Genomic DNA, 18,468 nt, shown 5'->3' on the forward strand with positions numbered 1-18,468 from the left:
GAAAATCTAATTGATTTTAATGTCTGAGAATTGAAAGCCAGACAATATACAGCTCTGGCCAAAATTTTTGCATCACCCTATAGCATTAACTTAATTTTGCTTCATAAAGTCGAATGAAACCTGCTGAATAATGTTTAATTAACATATTGAATTATAAACCACTTGGTAGTTTTCCCATGTCCTTAATGAAAAACTAACAAAAACTGAAAGATGTGACATTTTGAAATGCTGTACTGCTATTGTGGCTTCTGGTAGACTTTTGCAATGTCATTTTGTAGTTTATTTGATAACATGATGTTCATGTAGTTTTATTTTGTATTATGTATCCATTCTAAAATTCTAGGTGATGCAAAACATTTGGCCATAGCTGAACAGTTACCTTCACCATTGCAGACAGTAGGCAAATCACACAGTCTGGAGATTTGCATGTAATCGCTTTTCTCACGTAGTAACCAAAACCTCTCCAGTACATTTCAGTCAATGACATTTCCACACTTCATCCCTTAGAAATAGTCATCTGTGCAGTGACTTGTGGGATTGTAGGCCTGAACCAGATTGAATCCTTGATTAAACTCATATCTCAGTATGCATAGCAGTTGCTCTTAAAGTAGGTTTCATTGTTATATTATTTTCATTGTCAGTTTATTACATACATTTGGGAGGGGGGGGGGGGGGGGGATTTCTTCAAATGAGGGGGGAGAACATACCTAACTCTAATTTATAGGTACAGTTTTTTTTTGTTGTTTTTTTTTTTTTTTTTTTTGTTTTCTGTGATGTGGTAAATTAAGTTTGTGTAACAAGGTGGCAGCCAGTGGTCCACCAGGGATTAAGCCACCCCTTTTAGAATATCTCTAGCCAATAAGATTGCTCCCTCAAACCACACAGTTGCATAATAAGCATTTATGCTACCACAACTCATTAATCAACCTTCAAGAGTTCATTAATTTATGTTTGAGAACAAAGGCTTTTGTTTCAAAACAATGAATGAGACAAACACAGTAAAGAGCACGGCATTCAAATATTGAATTCATTTTTTAGGCCATGTTTTGTATATATTTAGTACTGTACTGTGTGTTTTGAGACAGAAATGTAATCTTCTGATTTGAGGTCATATCTCCCCCCAGGTATTCAGCAAGTTCAGGGTGTGTTTTGCCTGTAATACCAGTACATTCAGACAGCTAAATGATTGATTGAGTAATTTTAACCAACAGCTGTTATGTAAACAGTCTACTTAGCTGATATATCGGATAAAATACATGTTTGAACTCCTTTTTTTTCTTTCTCAGCTGGGGTCATGCTGGTTCCAGAGAGAAAAACGCAGGATGGCTTTGAAGAGCACATTGGTTTGAACTACCTGGGGCACTTCCTGCTCACGAAGCTGCTCCTGGACAAGCTAAAGCAGTCTGGGTGCCAGGAGTCCTGCGCCCGCATCGTCACAGTATCCTCAGCCACTCATTACTGTGGAGAACTGGACCTGGAAGACCTGCAGAGCTGGTATGGAAATCCTGAACTGCTCCAATAATGTATGCCCCTTCTGGAAATCAAATATATTTATAAATGTAATGTATTTATAACGCAATATGTTATATAAAGAATAATGCATGGGGTAGTGTGGTATATGAGAATTTAATGCCCACCCAAGGGGTGGGATGCTACATAAACCCAGAGGGTGGGCGTTAAATTCTAATTTATCACAAACTAGACCATGCAGTATTCTTTATAATCTCTGCTGAGGATTTTTTTTTCTGCCAAAGTTGTAATGTTCTGTGTTGCTTGTTGTGGGGGGCTTACTCTACTTAGAAAATACAGTGAGTTATTAGACAGAGAGTGAGCTGCATTCAGAATTGTATTTAAAATAGTAACAACTTTGATCATTTGAACAGCGTTTAAAATAAAGTTTGCATTATGGAGACAGTACAGAGAAAACCGTAACTGTACTAGGAGTTGTAACATGACTGTAACCAAAGTGAACAGTTTAAACTTGTAACTAAAACTGCAAGTTGGGTTTAAGAACATAAGAACATAAGAAAGTTTACAAACGAGAGGAGGCCATTCGGACCATCTTGCTTCAAGCAGCTTCTTGAAGGATCCCAGGATGTCAGCTTCAACAACATTACTGGGGAGTTGATTCCAGACCCTCACAATTCTCTGTGTAAAAAAGTGCCTCCTATCTTCTGTTCTGAATGCCCCTTCGTCTAATCTCCATTTGTGACCCCTGGTCCTTGTTTCTTTTTTCAGGCTGAAAAAGTCCCTTTGGTCAACACTGTCAATACCTTTTAGAATTTTGAATGCTTGAATTAGGTCGCCACGTAGTCTTCTTTGTTCAAGACTGAACAGATTCAATTCTTTTAGCCTGTCTGCATATGACATGCCTTTTAAGCCCGGAATAATTCTGGTCGCTCTTCTTTGCACTCTTTCTAGAGCAGTAATATCTTTTTTATAGCGAGGTGACCAGAACTGCACACAATATTCAAGATGAGGTCTTACTAGTGCATTGTACAGTTTTAACATTACTTCCCTTGATTTAAATTCAACACTTTTCACAATGTATCCGAGCATCTTGTTAGCCTTTTTTATGGCTTCCCCACATTGTCTAGATGAAGACATTTCTGAGTCAACAAAAACTCCTAGGTCTTTTTCATAGATTCCTTCTCCAATTTCAGTATGTCCCATATGATATTTATAATGTACATTTTTATTTCCTGCGTACAGTACCTTACACTTTTTTCTATTAAATGTCATTTGCCATGTGTCTGCCTAGTTCTGAATCTTGTCTAGATCATTTTGAATGACCTTTGCTGCTGCAACAGTGTTTGCCACTCCTCCTACTTTTGTGTCGTCTTAAGGGTGTTGTGGAACTTTGTGCCAGGTCTATTGTTTTTATGCCTCTGGTTTCCGTAGCAATTTTTTTTTTTTTCGAGGAGGCTGAAAAAAAGGTTAGAGAGCTTGCTAAAATGACGTATTTAACTTTAACTATTTTTCCATTTTTATGTCCACTAGTTTGTTCCGAGGGTGTTTTTGTTTTGCTAACATTTCTGTTTACCTTTTTGTGAAAAGTGGCTTACCATCAGTCAGAATCAGACTGTATTACAAAGCATCTTCATATGTGGAGGGAAGATTTTTCAGGTGGCCTACTTATAGGTGTTTACAGTGACTCCCTCATGGAAAATGCAGTTTGACCCCAAGATTGGATGCAGAGAGCCTGTTGCCGTATGGCAAGCCAAATTATCATTTAGAGATATCTCAAATTAATTTATAGATCTCTCTAAATATTTGAAGGCATCTCTAAATCATTTTAAGATATCTAAAATACATTTAGAGATATATTTAAATCATTTTGTGAATTAAATGTTTTTGAGATATCTTTAAATACTTTTCAGATTTCTCTAAATCATTTATATATATCTCTAAATAACATCCTGTTCATTTAAAGATATCTGTAAATCATTTTAAGATGTCTTCAAATAACTTCCTGTTTATTTAGAGATATCTCTAAAACATTTTAAGATATCTCGAAATGACTTCCTGTGAAAATGCTCTATGTTTTCAATGGACTTCCTGTTCATTTAAAGATATCTTTAAATGAACATGAAGTTATTTAGAGATATATTTTAATGATTTAGAGATATCTTTAAAACCCTCATTTTAAGATATCTCTAGCACAATTATGCTATTATGCCATGCTAGCACAATCCATATGCTTTCCATAGTACTTAAAGATATCTGTAAATCAATTTGAGATATCTTTATTTAATTTTTAAATTTCTCTAATTGATTTACAGATATCTTTTAATTAATTTTAGATATCTTAAAAACTGCACAATTAAAGATATCTGGAATTCAATTTAAGATATCCCTAAATGTTTTACAGATATCCCTAAATATTTCAAGATATCTTAAAATGCAATTTGAGATATCTCTAAATGATAATTTGGCTTGCCATAGTTGCCAAGGTAGTTTCGATGTTGGAAACGTGGGTTTCTCCTGGGTTTACCTGATTTTCACTGGACATGGAGGGCACCGGAGGGTTTTCTTTATCAAGTACACACTAGAGAATTGTGGAGATCTGTTGCTGTTTGACAGCTCGCGCTGGAGTAGCACTCTGTTGCTGGTTTGAGCGTGTTTTCCATACCACACGACCATGTAATAATGCTGGAAATATCAGTGGGATGATCCCATTGAAAAAAATCCTCACCGGTTATTATATAATGATATGCAATACTTTAGGGTATTATTATTATTATTATTATTATTATTATTATTATTATTATTATTATTGTTTTATATTTCCCCCTGTTCTGTTTGTCTGCGCTATAATTCCTTTTAGCTATCTCTATCCAAGAGCTGCTTGGTTCCACCCTGCCCTGCTGCTTTAATGCCATCTGTCATATGCAGACTCAGTAAGGAGATGTTTAAGCCATGCTTCTTACTGCAAGCTTCTGCAGCTTAAGTGGCTCAGCGCTGTAATACCAAAAATAGGAGAATTGAGATATATTCCAGTGCTGTGCTGAGGACGTGCCTTTGCTCATGCAGATGCAATTTACTGTCCACGTGAGGAACAGACAGCTTTCCGTTCAAACTGATTAGAGTCATTTGAACATTATTTTGGGTTGTGCTCATAAGTACCGTATACTGCACTGTATACAAAAAATAAACATCACTGCATTCTGAATAGAAATGTTTCTAAAAGATGAGGAAGCATCATTTGGTACAACTTTTGTATCTTGGCCTTTTCTTGAACATCATTTATATGGCTGATGAAATGTAATAGATATTAAATTTAGGATTCAGTTAAATGATTGTGCTGCCAGCTATCCTTATTGAGCCCAATTAACACCAACTACAGTAACTTTGTGCGCCTGTGTTCTGCTCACACTGTATAGACAAAAATCATCATCACAATCATTTTGATAGTTGTTGTTGTACCTGTGGTAAATGTTGCCCCGGTAACACAGAAAATTAAAGGGGATAAATAAGTCCAACTGGCTGCTTATTGGATTCATCCTCAAACCAGAACAGAAACTAGTACTGGAAACAGGGCAGCTTGTGAGACTAATAACCCTTTAATTTAGTCACATAGTCCCCCAGGACCGCTACACTGTATTTCATAATATGTCTTTCAAAACTGTAAAGAAGTCTTGTTATTCATCTTTTCACAATATCTCCCCCAACTCCTTACTTGTAAATGTTAAAGTGCCTGCTTTCCCAGTGCGATTCATTTGTAGGCCTGCAAACACTGTTCTCTCATAAAAACGTGCTGACAAATAATAATAATTCAAAAAGGCTTTAAGTGGTTCTACATTTATTTATTTTTTTAAATACTTTAATGTTTTAAACACAATCGTAAGTTTGATAAGAAAAGTCTGCGGATTGAAACCTATAGTAATAGTTTCAGTGGAAAGAAGTGGGTCGTGCTTTCTAAGGGGTGGGGGAGGTATGACTTTTAAGGCAAGATCACAGATTTTACAAAATAACATAATTACTTGAGCCTTTTTGCTAATTCCAGTAGCCATTTATTAAGAGTTGTGCTTTAAATTACCTGCCAACATGAATGACAGGATTCCCCTACTTGTCTACTTCTTAAATACATAAAAAACAAAGCAACTGTAAATTACTGCAGTGTTGTGTGATCTAGTGTTGCATTCATTGAAATATGCTCCTCCAAGATTATGTAATCTTAGCTATTTAATTCAATGTCCGGCCGGTGTACAAAGCTATTTTCTTTTTATGGTAACAGCAGAAATTAAATTAATACTTTATAACCACTGAATTTGCATAATGTCAACATTTTTATACCGTATGTTTATGTGGTAGGGTAGCGTTTCAGTCCAGCAGCGGGCATAGCAGAAACAGAGGAGGAAGACTGCAATTCAAAGCTTCTTGCGCACTTATATATTTAAAATAAAAAACATTTAAACACAATAAAGATTCACACAAGCTAAGGCTATCTCAGTGCAGGACAGAGCGCACAGCCTGCAGCTCTTAGTCCTCTCTCTAAACTAAGTGAGCCCTAAAACAAAGGAATTTTCTCCTGTTATGTACAGGTGGCCATCTCCAAATTGGCAATCAATTAACCAATTTAGGAATGGCCATATTCCACATTTATTTTTGCAGGGATTTAAATTAAAAATAAACCAAACTTCACTTACAGAAATGACACACACAATATGTACAAGTGCAGCCATGCCAGAGTATTAGCCCAGTGTATGTGTTTTAATCATTTTTGTACTCATGGATACTTGGGCATAATTTAATAAAGTCATCAGCATATTTTACCTTTTGAGGCAAAGTGTAATGAGGCCAGTATACAGTGACCACTAGTAACTGTTTAAAGTAATTTCACCTCACCTCGTCAGTCTTAGCGGTGAAGACATTTCTGGGCACCCCTCTTTTCACAAATTCCACTTTGGTCAGGCTTGCCCAAAGGTAAGATATGCTGATGATTTTATTAAACATGGATGTGTGAAGAAACAATAATGACACAATTAATAAATAGTAGATAATAAGCAGATAAAATAGCATGTAAATCCAGGGAGTATAAAGCATTCCTTTAAGCCAGTGAGCTGGCCAGTTTCAGATTAAAACAATTCACGGGGTGTGGATTTAAACCAAACAGTAAAGTTGAATTGCTGTCGAGTTTATTGATGTTGGCAGTTTTAACTCCACCTCTTTCTACATTATCATTATATTGTATTATCATACATCTTGGGGATATGTTATTTGTATATGTGATTTATTTTTTTTGTATTGCATTAAGCTGTGACAACACTGCACTTTTTATTTGATTTATTCACAATATGATTTCCATTTTTATATTTGTCTATTTTGCACTGTTGGCAGATGTTATTTACATTAACAATAAAACAGATTTTTCTTCTCTACCCTGGAGATTGGAGCAATTCGTCCTCAGCATTCTGTTTAGAAGCTTATGCTATGTGTCTTCAGGTTTATTTAAGCTAAATGTTAAATGTTTTCAATGATTCCTTAGATTGCTGTACGTTTGTTGTCTAATGAATCATTTAATGTAGATAATATAATAGATTTTTATGATATTGAGCTTTTCATGTAAATCATTATTTATATATGAGAATTCTTATCAGCTGATTTTTTTTTACATTTGAATAATGGATAATTCACTAAGTTGTATTCAGCTGGTAAACCTTATTGAATTAACAGAGCTTAATGGATACTAATGAGTCTGGAAAAAAGAGTGAGAGCACTTTATTTTTTTTATTTTGAGCTTTAATTGGTCCTCTTATGCACATAAAAAAAAAAAAAAAAACGTTTATTACAGGGTGATAATTGTTTGGATTTTAATGAGAAGCCTCACACTGAAAACTGTCCAGCTGGGTTGGTAAAATGACAATATCTTGGCATTGGCCTGTTGGTGGCAGCCGCAGTTTACATTGCTTCATTAAAAATCCATTCAAACACCATACCTGAAGCATAAAGAACAGTCATATCCAGTTGGGCAAGGATGTGCTGTATACACGTATTTGGATAATTGAGCGCTTGGGCCCATTGCTGTCAGTGTGGATACATGCCTGTTCAGATGCAGGTGTTTAAGAATGCGGTGGGAACATTTTGAAGAATTTGCAACTCAAGTTATGCCGGACACTCTGAATCTATTCAACTGATCCAAGAGATCTTATTATGGCCATAAGGCTGATAAGCAACAAGCTGAAAACCAACATCTCTCTTCAGTGTATTTTTGTCACTGAGAGTAAGCAAATTGCCTATTCTGGCGTTGTTTTAAAGTGGCAGTGTTTAGATCCACCTTGATAAATATAAACTGATTCAGCTAGTGTTTGATAAGGCTGGATTGTTCAGTGCAACATAGGGATAGTTAAAGGCGAACCATAAGCCTGTTGTCAGAGCCCTGGTCAGTCTGGTGCTTTACACATACAGTTCAGATATACATACTGTATGGAGTTTTGACATTCTTATTATTTGAAGCCAAACTAATTACTGAAATGGGTGCAAGAAATAGTACAAATAAAATGCTAAATGTTCTCGAATACAGATATCGAGGTCCCTCAGTGCTGGGTACCAAAGGTTTAATCAGGCATATTATTAACGCTAATCAATTTAAGCATTTAATTCATTTGGCAAGCGTGTGGATCAGCTGTTTCTTATAATTTAAAATGGAAGTCAAGGTCACAGCACCAGAAGCAATGACAGTGATATTGTAAAACTGGATGGTTCACGGTTGACGAGATTAGTATTGTCAGTTTTGTCAAACAGCTGTGTTTACACTTACAGCAACACGAGGCAGCACCAGAAGGATTTATCGCCAAATTTAAAATGTTGACATTCTGAGTAGACCTACCAACTTAATAGTTACCGTCTCAATAATTGTGGTAATGGGATGCATATTTAAGAGGGGGGGGGGGTGGTAGGTAGCATAGTAATGCCTATGCAGAGAAGATTTAGGAGTAGTGAGCCAATTCTTGACTGTGCTGTTGTGAAGGGCAAGGCGGAGATTGAAGTTAGTAGGATGATGTCACTGTGACTTTAATGCCAGAGAGCTGGAGACTCCACAGACTGGTTTCATAATGCTTGTGGACAATTATTAGGATGTAAACAGCTCCCAGAACTGGGTAAAGCTATTAGCGCATCATTCTGGATGCTGAATTCTAATTCATATACTTATTGCACAGACTTCTATTGCAATTTCTGAAAAATGCTTGCAACTATTCATGTTGTCTGCACGCTGAACTAAACCAATCTCTACTGTAGTTCTATTTTCATCCAGTGGCCAATACCAATAATTCTTAAGATGGATTTTGCATTCTATTTTGTGGTGCACTGCCATTTTAGATTCTGTCACCTGTCAGAGAGATTAATTTAAAAGCTCTATAACCATTAGTGCTGCTGAGCCTGGTGCTTGCTTGCAGTGTGTAGGGTTGCTGGTCTGTGCTTAGCTTCCTTTGTTACATTGGTGCCGTGACCCGGCTCTCATTGGCTGCAGCCGATTGCCAAGGTTAAAAGGGGGAGAGTGTTGTGTGCTGCCCTGCCTTTACTATTGCATATAGAGCCGTAATTTTTCCTTACCTCTGACATCAAGTTTCTTTAAGATTATTCTGTGAAAAAACTTGAGCACCACTCAGTATGCTGCTGCCTATGCGCAGAATGGCAAGATAGAGATAGAAGATTTGAAACCAAATCATTGTTTTATCAGTTCTTGTAATTTACAATGTCAATTGTCTTGGAAGTCAGCCTGACAAAAATGTAATTCTTGTTATAGTTATCTCTCAGTCTATGGTATAAAAGGAAATTAAACTACTGGACTAAACAGAGAGAAGGGGTGTCATGTTTCTTTTGTGCGAGGGGCTGTAGATGCTAAGAAGAGGAAACACAATTTCACAAAACAACATGCTTTCAAATTTCAAATTCTACATTTTGATTTAGTAATACTGCCTGTGTTCAATAGATTATAGTAGATAATAGTTTATATAATCATTAGTCTTTTCAATTGTTTAAAATGGCGATTGATCTAGATACACTCAGTTAAATTATCTCCGCTCTCTCAGATTCATTTTTGTGGTAATTAGCATTAATTACATGCTGTAGTATTATGTTGTTAATGACCTTTGTTATTTGATGGTAAATTGCACCTGTTACAGCACCTGAAGCAGAGGAAATTAATACTGCAAGGAGGCTGCATAGGGTCCCAGCAACATAAATCAGCATTCTCTGAGTTTTCAAAGCTCCTTGGTGTGCTCAACCATGAAGAGAATTCAGATTGTGTTACCCTATAATAAAACAATGATTGGAACAAATGGTGTTTACCAGCTCTGGCTATGCGGTGAGCAGTAACCTTATTTTAGCGATTTAGTGTGTGAGTTCTGTCTTTATCTCCTCTCAAATGAGGTTATGTTTGTAGTAGTAGCTAACACTGTGTTAGACAATAATGAATTAAGTAAGAATATAAACAAGCATCTACAGTTCAGCTGAGGTTGTGACCTCATCATTTTAACTGTTTGAAGCATAACAAAAGATTAAAAAAAACAAATCCCATTACCAAATTAACAATCAATTGAATCTCATTATCGAATGTTATTCATTAGGAAGAAATGTTTTAGGTGGTATAAACAATTCAAAGTGTCTAACAGCACTCAAACAGGGAGTTATTTATACCGATTCAACCTTATCCCTTACATATTAATGGTGCCAGGTTAGTTTGTAACATCGTTTTTTAACTTGAATTACCTTTATAGAAATTAAAAACAAAGTTACCGGCGCCCACAAGTGGCTCACCTGGTAAAAACACGGCTGTGTGGTGCTCAGGGTGAGTCATACAGTTAAGGGGAGAGCAGAGGAGTGACTTGGCTGTGCGAAGTCGCCGGTCTTCACTAGGGATTCCGGAAAGAACGTTGCATTGGTTCTGGCACTTCTGCAGGTTAGGGAAGCAAAACCATCGGAGGCTGTTCCTCCTCGTGGTCCCAGTGGACCCTGCTGGCCAGGCGCCTAGTGAGGTCAGGTGAATACCTGCAGGGCCGGCCTTTGTCCTCTCAAGTAACTGGGTGTAAAAGAGGAAACTAGCTTGGTCGTGGGATCAGTGAACCACTGAACCTTCAGTTTTCCTGAGCTGTGTGGAGAATTGTTGTTGTAAACAAACATAATTGGCCATTCTATATTAGGGAGAAAATCGTTACCATTGTTTTTAAATGTTCAAATATATATGTTTAAACATGTCACTACATGGCCAGTCCTCATAAGATCCTGTAAGCAATGTAAACACACACACACACACACAAAAGTGGCTTTAAATGCTATATTACTAACCTTGCCTTATTATCTATTTTTCTTCTCACAGTAGCTGTTACTCATCACACCATGCATATGCCCAGAGCAAGCTTGCCCTTGTGCTGTTTACCTACTACCTGCAGCAGCGCCTGACAGCAGAAGGGAGCCATGTAACGACCAATGCAGTGGACCCAGGAGTGGTGAACACAGACCTCTACCAGAATATCTGCTGGCCGGCTCAACTCCTCAAAGGCCTGGTGGCTGGGCTGCTCTTCCGGGTATTGTTGGATTCATTACTTGACATGCAGAAGCCTTATTTAAAATATTTAAGAAACACTTTTGGAATTAGCATGCTCTGCAATGAGAAGGAAAAACATGAATCAATTCAGGTATTTCATTTTTAGAGTATGGATGTACATATACATGTCAAGAATAACATTGTTTTTTAAGCACCAGCTTAATAAACAGAGCAGATTACCTCCTGTTCCCTATCTTATAATTTCTCCAGTGGTGGCTGCTTTCCTTCATTTAAGCCACTGAATTAAGTCTCTTTCAACAGAAGAACACCCATGCATTCATGTTTTCATGTATGGTGTATTATTTTCAAATGCTATAATGTAACAGGTGTCTGTAATGTAGTTTATTTCCAAAGTAACTATTAAGCCTACCTATTAGGTGTGTAGTACTAAGTTTTTATACACTAAACATAATAAATAGTAAAACTACTTTGGGAAAATGAAGTGACGTATTTGAATGACATCACACCATTTTAGTTGGCTAAAAGATCAAAGAAACAAGCTCCAGCAAAGCCAAGAATTGCAACTGCTCTATTAGCATATAAAATAAATTACTTTCCACACTTAAAAAAAAGATACCAGTTTTCAAAAGTGGTGTTTGAGCACTTTTGCGTTTTACTTGCTTGGGAAGCAACTTCAAACGACAAACACTTCAAACAGTGAGCCAGCTTTGATCACATGCATGAAGAGTAAAGTTTCCCACTGCATTTTAGAACTAGACTTTTTATTCTTGAAAGCTATATATATTGGGAAGCACTGACCTATTTTTGTTTTGGTATTGACACCCATAATGAGTCAGTAATCTCATCTTTTTTTTTTGTGTTTGTTTTTTGTTGAATGAATATTTATTTATCTAGCATTCATTCAAACCCAGTGAAATAATTACCGGCCACATTTACACTGTTCCAAAGGATGCTGTGTTGCATCTGTTTGATTTGGGTTTAATCTGTGTTGCATTCATTCAAATCCAATGAAAGAATGACCTGGTGAATCACATTTAATATATCACTTGATTAACTGTGTTCCCCTCTGTTAACACCGATTATGAAATGATAGTTCCAGAGATACCATTCTTTCTGGTGCCTGCCCATACATGCAACTGCAAATACACACGTGTACATATTGTCGATGCAAGTCATGGTGATCCTCTTTTTCACAAAAGTAATGGCTTTAATTTTGTGTTAACATCAGTAGTGGCAGATATACGTTACTTTATACAATGTATTACTTTTCCTTTTTTAATAGAGGTTGATGACAGTACAATACATCCCAATTCGTTGTTTTGGATGGATTGTTCCATCTGATAGCATCACTCAGACAGCAGCTGCTAGGAAAGAGATTCCTTCTTGAATTGCAGCCTACTGATATTTTGCTGTCTTCAGGGATCCACTAATGTGGTTATATTTAAGAGGGTTATTTACAAGGGGCAGCTTGGTGAACATCTAAGGTACTTATTTTTCCTGTGCATGCTCTAGCCCGTGTTTGTGTGTGTGTCTATATTATATATATATATATATATATATATATATATATATATACACACACACACACACACACACACACACACACACACACACACACACACACACACACACACACACACACACTGAGTGTACAAAACATTAGGAACACCTGCTCTTTCCATTTAATAGACTGACGAGGTGAATCCAGGTGAAAGCTATGATCCCTTATTGATGTAACCTGTTAAATCCACTTCAATCAGTGTAGATGAATGGGAGAAAGGTTAAAGAAGGATTTTTAAGCCTTGACACAATTGAAACATGGATTGTGTATGTGTGCCATTGAGAGGGTAAATGGGCAAGACAAAAGATTTGAACGGGGTATGGTAGTAGGTGCCAGGTGCGGCGATTTGAGTGTGTCGAGAACTGAATCGCTGCTGGGTTTTTCATGCTCAGCAGTTTCCCATGTGTATCAAGGATGGTCCACCACCTAAAGCCAGCCAACGGCAGGCCAGTGGTCGAAAACAGCTCATTAATGAAAGAGGCCAAAGGAGGCTGACACGAATTGTGCAGAGCAACAGACGGGCTACAGTAAGTCAACTGACAGTCCAGTACAACATTGGTGCCGAAAGACACATAAAAGAATGCACAACTCGTCATACCTTGACACGAATGGGGTATGGCAGCCGACGACCTAACAGAGTTCCACTTCTTTCAGCAAAACACAAGAAACACTGGACACTGGAGGATTGGAAAAACATTGCCTGGTCTGATGAATCCCGGTTCCTGCTGTTTCACGCTGATAGGAGGACTAGGGTATAGAGAAAACCACATGAATACATGCATAGTGGCGGTGGTGTGATTGTGTGGGGTGTGTTTTCATGGCACACATTGGGCCCCTTGATAAAAGTGGAGCAATGTTTGAATGCCACAGGATATCTGAACATCATTGCCAATCAAGTGCATCCCTTCATGGCAACAGTGTATCCATCTGCTAGTGGATTTTTTCAGCAGGATAATGCCCCATGCCACAAGGCTAAGATTGTCCAGGAATGTTTCCACGAACATGACAGTGAATTCAGCTTACTCCAGTGGCCTGCCCAGTCACCAGATCTCAATCCAATTGAGCATCTGTGGGATGAGATAGAACGAGCTATTCGGAGTAGAGATCCACTACCAGTCAACTTGACACAACTGTGGGAAGCATTGGAGTCAACATGAGCCAGCATCCCTGTGGAATGCTTTAGACACCTTGTAGAGTCCATGCCCTGACGAATTGAGGCTGTTCTGAGGGCAAAAGGGGGGGTGCAACTCAATATTAGGAAGGTGTTCCTAATGTTTTGTACACTCAATGTGTGTGTGTGTGTGTGTGTGTGTGTGTGTGTGTGTATATAACATACACACATGGTCTAAAAATGTTCTCTGGCAAATGCACTTATCTTTTAATCAAGTTAAGAGAAGCAAGATAAATTATACCAAATCGTATTAGAAAATGTTTTAAATTGTGAAAAAGTCTGTTTATTAAAATTTTCCATTTTATGGTGTGATGCATCCATAACTAGAATGAATATTAAAAGTCAAAGAATTCAGAATATTAATATAAAATATTAATAACATTAAAATTCATAAATGTTATTCTTAACATTTAAACAGTCTTCAATGTATGTGTTTGCCTTCATATGGTTCATGGTATATTTTAAGTGCGTGTTACTTTAGATAGACTAATACAATTTAGTTTTTACTGTTGAGAAATAAATCAATTTCTACATTCAGTTCTGACATCTGTCTACAATTCGTCATTGTCAAGATGAATTACAAATGTGAACCTCTCCAATTATCTTTCCGTTAATACACTTGTGAATCAGTAGGAACAGCTGTGATAGTGCAGTGACTGACAGCTCACATTCTCCAGTCCAAGTAAGAAATGTCCTTGAGGGAACCTCTCCTTAATAACATCTCAGCGATGGCACCGTCTGGGATCCTTCTAATGACACGCCTTCCATGGACACCTGTAACTCTCTTTATCTTAAAGCAGCAATAACATGGCTATTGAATAAATAAGCTTAAATAATTACTGAGGATTAGTGCAGTCAGTATCTGCTGTGAGTTATCTAAAATCGTTCCATTATATTTAACTGTTAACCTACTCAGTTCCTATAGCTATATAAAAGCTTTTCCCAACCACAAATGAATCCTTAAATTAGCTGTTTCTTCAAATCATGTTCTTGGACCATCTGCTACCTTTCTGATATCCATTAAGTTAACAGCACTACTTTTTTTCATTTGTGTTGCGTTGTGTTTTCCCAAGTTCTGCTTATGTCCACAGACTGATATGCAAAGCTTGTCTTCATTTTTCGGTCAAGTCTTATTTTATCAATCTGGCAACATAATAATCTGGAGGCAAACTGGGGATGAAAACATTAGGACTGGTATTGAGTTCGCATTTAGGACAGGAAGCCATCATTCAGCTTGTATGACACCAAGCTAAACTGTCAGCTCAAAAAACTGTTGTTTATTTACTTTATATTCTGGATTTGGGGGGGGGGGGGGTATAGAAATTAGTGATGCACCAATGTAAGAAATAAATCAGAATTGCCCTTGAGGACAGGCATAGGAAATTGAATTAATCAGTATTGAATATTTTTATGATTCATATCCCTCAGGTCATTAAACTCCAGTGTGCAATTGTGGCAGTACTAATATTTTTCAGATTTTCATTTTCTTAGGCCTGAGGTTATAGTTAATGATTTATCTTTGTAAGCAGTCTGAATCTGACAGTGTGAGCTCAACCTATAATTATAAAAGTAGCTGTCTCTTAGAATTTCTGCCTTTAAAAAATATATATATATATATATATATATATATATATATATATATATATATATATATATATATATGAATATAAAGTCAATCAACCAATTTATTTTACCAGTTCAAATGTCATTTTAATACTTCAGAACAGGTGGAACCAGTGAAACTTAAAGGTTTCCAGTTAACATCAGCATTGACTTTAGCTGAACACTGTTTAGAAACAGTTTTTATAAAATACTAGAGGAACAACATTCTGAGAAACTCATAACTACAATATTTCTTTGCTGTTTACTCTTTAATGTTCATCCATGTTGGAGAACCTACGTTTGTTTTCAGTCCCCCCCCCCCGATTACACTATGTAACACAATTTTTGTTCCTGAGTAGTAATTGTTATTTCCTAATTGCTTATGCCTCAAAAGTATAGAAAATGGCTATTATTCCCCACAAACTTTGCTTTTGTGACCAGGACAGTGATATTTCAAAATATCACTATTTCCAATGGGAAAATGGGCAAATGTGTGTCTTTTCGTTCACATAAAGTCAGAAAAAAACAACATATGAATCCAAATTAACATGTATTTATACTAAAGTAATACAAAAATGACTACAAAAGATTTAGAAGTGAGTAGTTTTTTGAGATTTACGGTTATACTGTATTTACAGTATAATCATAAATCGTAATCGTAATCGTAAATACAAAAATGTATTTACAGTATAATCGTAAATCTCGAAAACTACTCACTTCTAAATCTTTTGGAGTCATTTTTGTTCATCAAATTCCTAATGATCAGGTTCAACCTCATGGCTATCATCTCAAACCTCACCTAAATAAAACAAAGAAGCAAAGTTAAGTATTCAGTTAACAGCCTATAGCTATTAATGTTCTGTTTCTTTTTGTTGTTGTTGTGTTTGTTTCCTTGGTTTCCTTTTCTTGACAGACCCCAGAGGAGGGAGCCTCGACTTCAATATATGCAGCAGCTGCACCAGAGCTAGAGGGAGTCGGCGGCTGTTATCTCTACAATGGTCAAAGGACAAAGTCTGCAGATGCCTCGTACGATGAGGAACTTCAAAGCCGACTATGGACTCTGAGCTGCAGCCTTGTTGGGATTCAGGAGCAGCATTGCAAGGCTTACTGAGTAGTCCAGTTCAATCATTCCAAATGGAAGCTGACATTAAAAGTGCTTTTACTTGGTGTTCTTCCTGCTGTTGATTGTCCATAAGGGGCTGCCCTTTCTGCTTTTGTGTATAGACAAGACAATCTTATGTTGTTGTTGTCAGAGCAAATAAACATATCAGAACATACTGGCTGCTGTTGGGGAAAAAAAAAAAAAAAAAAAAAAACGTTAATCCATCCAAAGTCACTGCTAGGATAAACATCAATCGAACCTTGCTATCATGTGCAACATTATAATATGAATTCTGCCTACAACTTGCCTCTATTGTAGCACAGATTTACATGAAATAAATTACCAAGTGATAGCAGGGTCCTCAGAAACAACTAGGAACTCCTGGATCTCATATTTAGCCACATCTATCATGGTAGCATTTTACAAAATATTTTCATATGAAGTAAATCTATATAGGTACAGTGTTATTCTTCTTCTTTGACTTGTGAGTTTCAAACAACATCAATAGAATGTAAAATCCTCCATCTTCTACTGTTTTGTATAGATTAACGATAGTTATCGGTTGCTGGGGGAACTGCATGAAACGTACCGGATAGAGGAGGTTGCAGAGGCAATCAGGGTTGCTTTTGGAAGTAAATTAATTGAAAGTTGCCATAGGCCTGCTACTAGCTGGTTTTCTTTCTCTCTGCTGCACTGTGAACAGACATAGCTACAAGCTTCCCCACAGCAAGTGCCTGTCAGTTCTTTGGCCTGGGAAGGGTTAACAGGGCACATAACTGTGCAGACAATAGACTCTTCTTAATATCCTGCCATATTGGAAATGATACTCTCAGTGAGAGTGCTGTTTCTATAAAGGTGATATTGTGATTTCAAGCTGTTTCTTAGCATGCTCATAGACTTCTAGCATCTGTTTTTCATTCACTGTTTTTAAATGTGTCGAAGGGATCCCGGTCACACGTTGTTGTTACCTATGCATTGTATACTGCAGTTTCATGAATACACTACAGAGTATGATTTTGATATTCATGCATATCATTTTTATAGATCACCTCAAACTGTAAAAAAAATCAAGCATTACAGCAAATCCAGGGCTTGATAAGGATGACATTATTTTGTAGAAGGGTTATAATTTATACTTTTCTAATCAAGGAAACTTTTAAATATGCTCTAGAACTGTATCATGGTTCTACTGGCATTTCATTTTATAACCTGCTTCATGTATTAATACCTTTAATTAAACAGGCGTGTTCCTTTATATTGTACCACTGTAGTGATATTTGCTTTGCGAATCTAGCTGTTAAAATAAGAAGGGGAATAGATATGGGCGCTATAAGCCAGGAGCCACTAACGTGGTGAAAAGTAAAATGTCAGACAAAATGTTTTAAATATTTTGACAAGCACTGTGATATTCTCCTCCGTACTGCTGTAAGTCTTCATTTATAATGCATGCAGATCTGGGGATTGTCATTCATAACATTAGCTCAAAACCCTGGCGAAAACATATTGCTTTCATTAAATTAATTTAAATTTAAAAAAAAAAAAAAATACATTCCAACCGATTGATGCACCATTCAACTTTAAATTGGTGCAGAAGTTACATTGGCTAACTTGTGACTTTATTTAATCTTTTGATTTTTTTTTTTCCCAGAATAATAATATTTTCTCTGTACTGTTTTTTTTTTTTTTTTTTTTTTTTTTTTTTTTTTGTAGAAGGTAAAGTTAGGTAGACATTACTACTTACAATTCAAAGGTGTAAATATACTGCTTTGTAGACAGACCTGGGCAGAATCTCTGTCTGTTTTCATTATAATACCAATGAAAAACATGTCACCTATGTGAAACATGTCTGCTGTGAAAAGCAATATGTAGGCTTGGTAGTGTTTGTTTTTTTTTCTAAGTGTTTATTTATTCATTTTTTTAAACCATGTTTGTCCATCATGAAGTCCTTATGTTGATGTAGCACATGGGAACTGCTCTCAAAATATGTGCTGCAGCCAATAACATGTATGAACAATAACAGATTG

General features: G+C 36.6%; 1 protein-coding gene across 4 annotated transcripts in view; it reads left to right on the forward strand.

Moving 5' to 3' along the window:
• The window catches only part of dhrsx (dehydrogenase/reductase (SDR family) X-linked), a 53,527-nt gene extending 35,416 nt beyond the window's left edge, over positions 1-18,111 (forward strand). For 3 of the 4 annotated variants that reach the window (XM_041259229.1, XM_041259227.1, XM_041259230.1), the window contains 3 exons: positions 1,287-1,494; positions 10,820-11,027; positions 16,256-18,111. In XM_041259229.1, coding sequence (XP_041115163.1) covers positions 1,287-1,494; positions 10,820-11,027; positions 16,256-16,453 — 614 coding nt within the window. In that variant the 3' untranslated portion in view covers positions 16,454-18,111. The remainder of the gene's footprint in view (positions 1-1,286; positions 1,495-10,819; positions 11,028-16,255) is intronic. The other variant, XM_041259228.1, reaches the window with a different exon arrangement.
• The last annotated feature ends 357 nt before the right edge of the window (positions 18,112-18,468 follow it).

Source organism: Polyodon spathula, chromosome 9 (assembly GCF_017654505.1).
Source record: "Polyodon spathula isolate WHYD16114869_AA chromosome 9, ASM1765450v1, whole genome shotgun sequence".
In the NCBI taxonomy this organism is placed as follows: Eukaryota; Metazoa; Chordata; class Actinopteri; order Acipenseriformes; family Polyodontidae; genus Polyodon; species Polyodon spathula.